We start from the raw sequence: 9,155 nt of genomic DNA, 5'->3' as shown, positions 1-9,155 counted from the left end.
TAACAAACACTACGGAATTTATTATATCGTCATGAAATATTCATATTCAATAGAGTTCTACCAAACTTATACTAAGTATGAAACTAATCAGAGCAGAGATTTTTAAGAAAAGTTGAAAATTAAAATATTCATTAAAAATAGAAATTATCTAGAAATTATCAAATCTAATAGAGGGTCATCTACGGAACATAAGTAACAAGTTTAAAAGCAATAAAGTTAACAGTTTTCAAGAAGAGGGCATTTGCTCTCTTTTTGTAGAGATTTTATAAGTATTTTTGTCAAATTTACGCATTCTAAAGATTTCAAAGTCTCAATGAAAAAGATCTTGTGAAAATGGAAAAGATATTTGTTAAAGAAAAGTGGTATAATGCTGCAACGATGTGGAAAATTGGTGATAGTAATTTTAAAATCATGTCTCATAGCATAGAAGTTGAAAAATTCGATTGAATTACTTGAGTTATTCTGGTCACGATGCACTGCATATTTCGAATATTTGTCACAAATTGGAATGAGCCAATTGACCAATTATTAGTCTTACTATTCGAAGCAAGCACTTTAGTAATGCAGGTTTACTGTCCATGTGCTGTTCAGAGAAGGAATACTTCCGTGCAGTGCGCGAATAGTCGACACTGTCTCGTGCAATGCGTTCTTGCCTTAGTGACGTCATATATTTCGCTTTTTCAACACTAGGGGGATACTTTACACATCCCCAACAGGGGGTACTTGAAATATTAAAATACAGGACGGCCTCAGAGTTGTTGCTGTCCAGTAAATATATTTTGTTGTTGGCTATCGTGATACGGTCAGATGTCAGTGTGGTTGTGGCAGGCAATGTCGTTTCGCAAATCTCTTGTATTTGACCGCAACCAGACTCGTTTCTATAGAGACGCAAGCTGTTGTCAGAAGATTGGGTTAAGAGAAAGACATTGGGGTCTTCTTGGAGCAGGTGCACCGCGGCAAGTTGCCATGGTAACATGTAGTTGCATTTGAACGTGTGTTCATCATCCTGAGTTTGAATCTGAATTTTGAGAACATTCTGCAATCGTGGTTGATGATTTTCGATGACCATAAAGATGCAGCCTCCGATTTCTTTCAAATGTTGAACTGAGAGACAAGACAGCGCCGACACCGTTGTTATTGGGAGAGGCAGGAAATATTCCGTCCATTGTTTATCACGGCTGTTGTTTCTGGCAATAAACATGACAATCCCGTTTTTGTCAATATATTTGTAGACGTTGTAACTGTATTCTTTGCCATAGCATTCACATATGATGTCATCGTGGGGAAAGGGCGAATATTTCTCATCACATGGCGTGATGTAATATGTTAACGGTAAATTGTACCATTGATTGGTGACGTCATCGTAGAAGTATTCCAAGTTACGCTTCACGCCGTTCGTATCTATTGTTGTGTAGGCTGAAGTGCATACTATAACGGATTTCTTAAATCGACTCCGTTCGGATTTAAGTTTAGTTGCTATTTTAGTTTTGTGATAGTGACTCGTGTCCCTGTAGCTCTGTGTCTTTGCTAGAAAGTAGAAATGTTCAGCGATATATTCGTACATACAGTCAACTATAGAGTGGTGGTTGAATTTATACGAAGCATCCAATAAAACAAAACAGTTTCTTCTGGTGATGCAGTTTACGAAATATCTCCATTCCAAAAAAACTTGTAAGAAATCGGCTGCTTCCATGAACTCCACGAGTTCTTTCACATTCGGCACTTGCAAAGATTCGCCGTAGAGGTATCTTAACGTCAACTTCAGCCCAGTCAGCGTTGGTGGCGTTGTGGTGAAAACCACCTCATTCAGACTTCCAACTGCGGACCAAGGATTGGACAATCTTCTTTCAAAATATACACTTCGTCGGCGGAGAAGACAGGAATGAACATGAAATACCACCTGACGACACCGAATATTCAGGTCTGGTAATTTTAGATTCCCGGTCGACAGACATACTCTTGAAGTGGATATAACCACATCTTCACCATCGTTCCCCGTCACCATAGTTACGTTTAACTGTAAATATAAAAAAGATGCGATATAATTGAGATCTATAATTTATAATTTAATTGATGGTCAGACATCTTAATTAGTTAGAATGAGATATTCAATTAAATAATCAGTATATGATGTGCGAGCTATATAATGAATTACTAGTATGCAAATTGTGTGAAAACACTAAAACATCATTCACATCATTTTGAAACACAACATATAGTATTTTATCGCATTTCTAAAGAAAATAATAACTAGTAAGCAAGTCTACGTTGAAAGCTGCACTTGAGATTCAGAGCATTAATTGATATACAAGCAAATTATATTTACATACAATTGTGGTACAAATGAAGTTTATTATTTAACTTATTTGTATATGATAAAATATAGTTCTTATGCATATACAATTTTGCTTCCAATATATTAAATATCACAAAATTGTTACGTAAGTACGCTGAAAGGCGGTGCTATTTTACCGTAAAATTACCTCCCGCAAAATTACATTGTATTTTGTTTGCAAATTATCACAAATTAAATTGGATGAGGGAGAGTTGTTTTCCTTCTCGTTAATTGCAGACGATAAATCATTGTCATATTTTTTCCGACACACATTATGTGTGGAGAGTGCTGTATATCCTGAGATAGTGAGTCATGTGGTGACATAACAGGTTAAAAGTCAACTCAACTGAGTCACGTCGTGCATAGAGCTAAAAAAAATTGTAATAACTTGCTGAAAACCCGTCCGATTTCTACGACTCAAACGCAGACCTGTAGAACTGACAACACACTATCGTAATTACCGCTACGCGCATGTTCAGCGACCTGTGACGTCAACTGCGCAGAACAAAAATGATCGTCACACCTCAGGAAGGCGGTGACGGCTGAATAATCAGTGTGACGGCAGCCGGCAAAAGTCATCGACATGAAAGGCGCGTAGACACAAAAGACTCAAGTAGGATTAAAACCAGTTCAGTCTCCTTCTTTTTTTAGCTCCATGCGTCATGCAAATTTGGCTCAAATAACGTGAAATACAGCATTTAATCCTTAACATATAGTTACACCACACAACCAGAATCGTTACTGGCAATATGTTTGAGCCGGTGAGCAAAAATAGTTTGTAAATAACAGTAAATAAAATATTTGACGAAAATTATGTATATAATGTGCGTGAAAATAATATGAATATAATAATGATATATATTGTATACTAGTAGCTTCGCGGTGAGTGGCTTTAGCGGTGAATGCCTTTCGTGAGTAGCTTTCGCAGTGAGTTTGGTGTCATGAACACTAGCGTTGTGTTCGGGGATCAGGAACTTCTTCTCGCTTGGCTGATGTCACTTACACCTAGAGGTACCAGATTCGACCCAAATGAATACACATTAGTTCATTCAGGGAGCTCCCTGGCTCATTACAGATAGTCCAGCTTTATTCACACAAACAGTAAGCCGAGGTAACCCCTTGCTGCACCGTTCTCTCGTTCTCTATATCTCTCCATCTCTCCATGATCTCTCTTAAATTAGTACCTTCCAAAGTTTACAAACCCTATATTAAAAGTAAAATCCCTAAGGTGTGGCAGAGCAACCATGCGACCAGCCAATCGCTGCAATCGTTGGCACGACCACGTGATTACCAAGGATGTGTCTCACGTTGCAAAGTTGCCACTACTAAATACAATAAGTAAACAATCTATTTATAACATTCCTGTGATATATGTTTATGATCTCCACCCTAGAAAACTAAGCCGGGGTATTTGAAACCGAAATTGACATCTAAATGTAAGGCTGTCGCTGATTGGCTGCTGAGCTGGAATGACAATTTTTGATTTTAAATACCCCAGGAAAGTGTTCTATGTTCTTCGTGTAATTGGGTGTTCGTATTTAAGGGATTTTTCCACACAGAAACTACGAATTTAGCCGAATTTTGTTATCGATTGGCTTAATATTACCCCCAACGGATCGTGAAAGATTGGCATTTTTGTCCTGATTTGCAGGAATCTGAAAAACGCGTTTCACAACTTCTCTCTTATTCAGTTTTATCATAGACGTACCAAGATTATTTTATTATCACGTGTGCGCCAGCTGACTGTGGTGCACACGAACATAAAGCGCCAGGTAATCAAATAAAAAATGACGTTGTACTAAAATACATAAAGTACGTTCAAGGTCTCCACTTTTTCGTTGCATAAAAACTTGCTCCCTCGCTTATTGTGTAACCCTCAAATAGAGTCATTTCCATTCCCCTCAAAAGTCAATAATGGTTTTGTCCCCTATTTTTCAATGACTCGAAACAGTTTGTTTTATGCTTCACGTGTTTATTTCGAGTTGAAACTCAATTCCTGTGCGTGCGATCGATCTCGGTCCCGATAGATGCTTGGGACCGAAACTCGGTCCGTGCCGACATTTGCTACCTGAACGCTCTGCACAAACCGAAATCACACCCTTGGTGGTGAATTTAGAAGAACCGATTCATACTACCATGGCATGACGATGGAGGGAAGTGACGACGCATATTTATGTACTGCTGAACCAATTTGTTATTGCAATGCTACATCGACGTGAACAAATAATTGTTTGTTTTTTTCGCATTTTTTTGCCGTTCATGTGCAAGGTAACTCGTAATAAATACCACAATAGCAAATGGATATAAACTCAATATAGCAATTATTATTATCATCATATGCGTATCGTTTTCTACGTTTATGAATAAATAGGATATATGACAAATGTGTTACAGTCTATTCGCTTAAGTTATTGTTTCCAAATTTTTCTCTAGTAAATGTATTCCCGACACAGGCGATACAGGCACTAAACAACAACAATTAACAAATGAAAAGTTGAAAAAATATTCATCACTCATTGAAACATAGAATCAAATTCAGATAACATATAGGGGACATACAGAGAATTCAAGAAACAAATATCTATCTCACGGTTCCGTTTAAGTAACCACGACCTCAAAATCGAAACAGGGAGTCATTAGCGCCTGCTCGAGTCGAACGCATATACACAGCCATTTTTGCTGCCCTGAGCCATGGGGCTCCGATAAAAAGCTGTTGTGCCAACGCAGCAAATGAGGTCAATCGCGATGTGAACTCACGACCCATCTAATTAATATCAGACCCCGGAAGTTGCCACATGGAATCCGGCAGACATGAAAACAATATACGTCATCAGACAGTGAACAGTTGTTGGTGTTATAACCACAGAACGCCGTGGTACATATATACATGGAACTATAATAGTTCCATGATATATATAACCATAGACCTTAGAAAAGAGGTCTATGATATGACAAAGTCAGTGTTGTTTACATACCGACTGGATAAAGGCGCGTCTGCGAATAGAGTGAATCCGGCGCACTCCTATCCACGTATAGTATACAGTGTACTAGTCGGTAACATAAGGCAATAATTCGTACCCCCGTTGTCATCTCATTTACTTGCTTAAACAGCTGTGTAAAGTCATATTGGATGGGTGAAGGCAGCCGAAAACAATTACGCCAGTATTATGCATAGCCATGGAAACGACATGATAACTTGGACTGCACGATGTATATATTAACTGACGGTGAATCTCAACAAAACTATGCCAGAATGCAAATAGGCGTGTGCCTATGACCGTTTATATACATCCAACACGACAAGGTGATATTATAGATAAACATCGGCATCCCGTCCAGCCGTTTTCAAGTTTGTTTGTAAAGAACCGTGAAAGAATGTCAGTTATGTGCCATAGAGTGATCATTACGTGTACTTTATTTATATTCCCGAATTCCATACAGATAATATTCCTAGTATGTTTACATACTACCCGTATGGCACGTATTTTTCAGGAGTAAAATAGTCACCAGCCAACAAGACTATCATATCTAAAGAAAAGAAGTGACGCGGTAGAAAATGGTGATAAGAAGAAAGAGTTAGGGATAACCGTTCATCCAAAAATACTGATCAACCTTTTTTTTATACACTATTACATAATATTCTAACGAAGTTGAACATTAAAAAAACACAAGTTACATATTTCAAATTTTCTGAGTAACTTATCAGCCGAAGTACTTGAGAGATAAACTCAATTCAATTAAGTGATGAAAAGTTTGTTTTAGTTTATTGACTTGCAAGCTATGTCAAGCACTACTCGTCAAGACATGTGATTATATTTGATGTAACACAGTCAAGTTAAATTTTAATATTTCGCACAATGTGTTGGGGAATAAACTTAAATATAGAATTAAACATTCATTAAAATATGTTTAGACCTGTATACAAAACTGTGCCCACACAAAATAGTAAGAAGTGTTCCCTTCATTAAATATAATTGTCAATAAGACCCCCAGCAAGCGATTGCTGGCGCTGTTTGATAAATATATATTTCGAATTTTTACAATGCAGGTGACCACAAACTGAAACAAACTCAAATCCTTGAATCTCAGATAATGTATATACGCTGTTCGCTTGGCCGTCATATACTTTCGTGGATAAGCATAAACATGTACTTGGTGTAAGCCGATAGGATAAACATCACTAAAATAACTATGTTTAGCGAAATTTAGTGTCCTTGAAAATAGTGTTATCCAGATGAGTACACTGCTGTAAAACATGCACTTCCTCAAATTTAGCGTTGGAATGTTTACGTTGTTTAGGTATATGTCCATTGTAATTAGAATAACCATTGATGTAAAAAGAGATTGTTTTTACCTCCATGGAATAACAGACTTATCCGGCCGGCTCCAGGAAATCTATCGCAACGTCGGATCATCGATGTCAACTGTACAGGACTCGGACTTAGTGAAACAATAATTATAGGGTCATATTGCTGAAAATACATCGGCACATACATGCCGATAATGACATCCACAAGGTCTCTCTAAGATAAACATGCAGCAACGTGGGGTGTGTGAAGTGAACACGACAATTACGGGGGAACCACTCCTTGCGTTTTTTGGAGGGGGGACAAGTCAAATCATAGATTGTCCATATTCGAACTAGATATGCTTATCCAAAACATTTCGGCCACGCCACTTATGCATATTTGTTCGAATCGTACTGCAATCAATTTGTATCTGATAATGCATTGTTTAAAATAACTACTTGACCTCTATACACGTACAAGACCAAGGTTATTTTTCAACCGACCAATTTCCTGCAAAGTCAAAGAACATTGAAAATAGACTGTACTCCGATAGTAAATTTTTCAACGCCTGGCAACCATCACGGTGATAACAGAGGCCTGAAACTTCCCGAAGACGGTACTTTGGGATAGTTGTCGAGACTAACTACTGAACAGTGTAACAAGATTACCCCTACATATGCAATATATACGAGTCTGAGCATGGAGATAGAAAAGACAATGCACTTGTGTACTAGTATCTCGAATAAACAGGAAACACGTCAGCAAAAATGTATATTCGCTCAAGCTATTGTCATGCAAAATTACCATTTTGTAATTGTTCAATTGTTGTGATATGTTTTTTATCTTTGGTGTCTTTAAAAATTTTCTTCAATTTTCATTGGATCTGTTCAGTCGTTCTTTCAAGTTTTTGTCGCATATTTTCGTACGCCATTTTTCTGTTTCCCGTTGAGCTATCAATCTATCGCAGCATTTCTTTACTCTGTCAAATAAATATTAGGGTGCCTACCTCTTCGTCAATCCGGAAATTGCGTGAAATTACCAACGATGTTGTCTCCGTCATAATTGAAATGAGAGGATACTTGATTGAGGGCGTGATTTCGACTCCGATATTTGGGCCACGATGCGTATACATGGTCGGAGCTCAACCCTATCGGAGTTCAACCTCGAGGGTTTAGTGAAGCCGAACATGGAGGTATGTAAGGGTGCATAAATACGCCAGTTGCGAGTGGTGGGTTGCGAGTAGCAAGTAGCAAAATGTGTCAGTTGCGAGCGCTCGAAAGTGGCAGTTGCTAGCGCTCGAAAATGGCAGTTGCTAGCGCTAAAAATAGCAGTTGCTAGTGGCGATTTGTATGTAGTTGCGAGTGCTAGCTACATCGGCATTGTGTGAAATAAAATTAAGTCCGATGTCCTAGCCACTTGTTTTCAAGTTACATGTGTTGAAATGTAGCGAAATTTTGGATGTCTACGAGGCTACACTGAGCCATGGACGTACTAACGTAGCAGTTGCGAGCGAGTCATGCCGCTAGATCAATCGGAACTATGTGAAATAATAAAAATAAGTCCTCGCCCCCGATGTCTTAGCGGCACATTTTCTTGTTGCGAGTGTTGACATGTATTGGTATTCTAAATCTCTATTCATTGAAATCGCCGATTTCTAGACATCTCGACCCTTCGCATCGACGCGACCCTATCTGTGTTTCTTGTTATTGATTTTTTTGTGTGTATGATTATTGACCATGGTTAATGTATTTCCAATTTATTAATTTGAGTCAAATAAAATTTACTATACTATATAACATTGAATGTTTAGTTTGATGATTGATAAATACACATACACAACTTGTCTTTTCCGGTGTTTCTTCTCTCTTGCCATCATATTCAATATACGAAAATAGCACGTGTGTCTGTCCGTTTCAATGAGCGAAAGACGCTGGTGAGACTGTGTCACAACGTGTTCTATATATTTCTAACGCCCGTGGTCGGCGCCTTTGATTGCATTTATTTTGTTTTTTTTATTCGCGAAATATATCACTGGCAGCGATTGTTTTGACATGTATCACAACTGAATGTTCACGCTACCTTTGTTTTGGCTATAGGTGTAGGTGGGTCGAGATGTCCAACGAAAAATGGGTCGAGATTTTTGGGGGGTTGAGATGTCCAGTACCCGAAATCGCCGATAGCCCCGACATGCTATAAATCGATTGCCTTTATTCATGGTCAGGCGATTACATGGAAATTCTGAATTGCGTCTTCAAGTATTAAAGTGAGGGAATTGTATGTAATTCCTACTTGAACTGAGTCAATATGTTTCGTCTAAATCACGAGGTCGGTTGGGATGGAGGTAAAGCCGACTCCAGGTGTGAAATCCCGGTGTCTCCATTCATCGAGACTTGTGTGACACGCATCCGGTTGTACCATGGAGCTAAATGGTTAAACCAACAATGTAAGCGCTTTGGTAATTGTAAACTCGCAACAATCTTGAGACGACAAGAAAAAAAATAACTATAGCGAAGTCAGCAAACGGAGAATAG

At 38.3% G+C, this 9,155-nt stretch overlaps 1 protein-coding gene across 2 annotated transcripts; it reads right to left on the bottom strand.

Annotated features, from left to right (window-relative positions):
* Positions 1-6,722, bottom strand: LOC146746175 (uncharacterized). Of its 2 annotated transcripts, none has more exons than XM_085498444.1 (2): positions 6,690-6,722; positions 1-2,017 (listed from the first exon to the last, which is right to left on the bottom strand). In XM_085498444.1, exons 1-2 carry the CDS (start codon positions 6,693-6,695, stop codon positions 497-499), a joined length of 1,527 nt encoding a protein of 508 aa, XP_085354570.1. In that variant the 5' UTR covers positions 6,696-6,722; the 3' UTR covers positions 1-496. The 2 variants fall into 2 exon arrangements, 1 of the variants encoding a protein (XP_085354570.1); XR_014929124.1 differs by lacking the exon at positions 6,690-6,722 and adding an exon at positions 5,311-5,432 and having other exon boundaries at positions 1,885-2,017.
* Positions 6,723-9,155: the final 2,433 nt, after the last annotated feature.

This window comes from Saccoglossus kowalevskii, chromosome 4, assembly GCF_978046115.1.
Source record: "Saccoglossus kowalevskii chromosome 4, keSacKowa6.1, whole genome shotgun sequence".
Lineage (NCBI taxonomy): Eukaryota > Metazoa > Hemichordata > Enteropneusta > Harrimaniidae > Saccoglossus > Saccoglossus kowalevskii.
The sequence above is the reverse complement of the archived record's forward strand: the minus strand, read 5'-3'. Positions and strand labels throughout refer to the sequence as shown.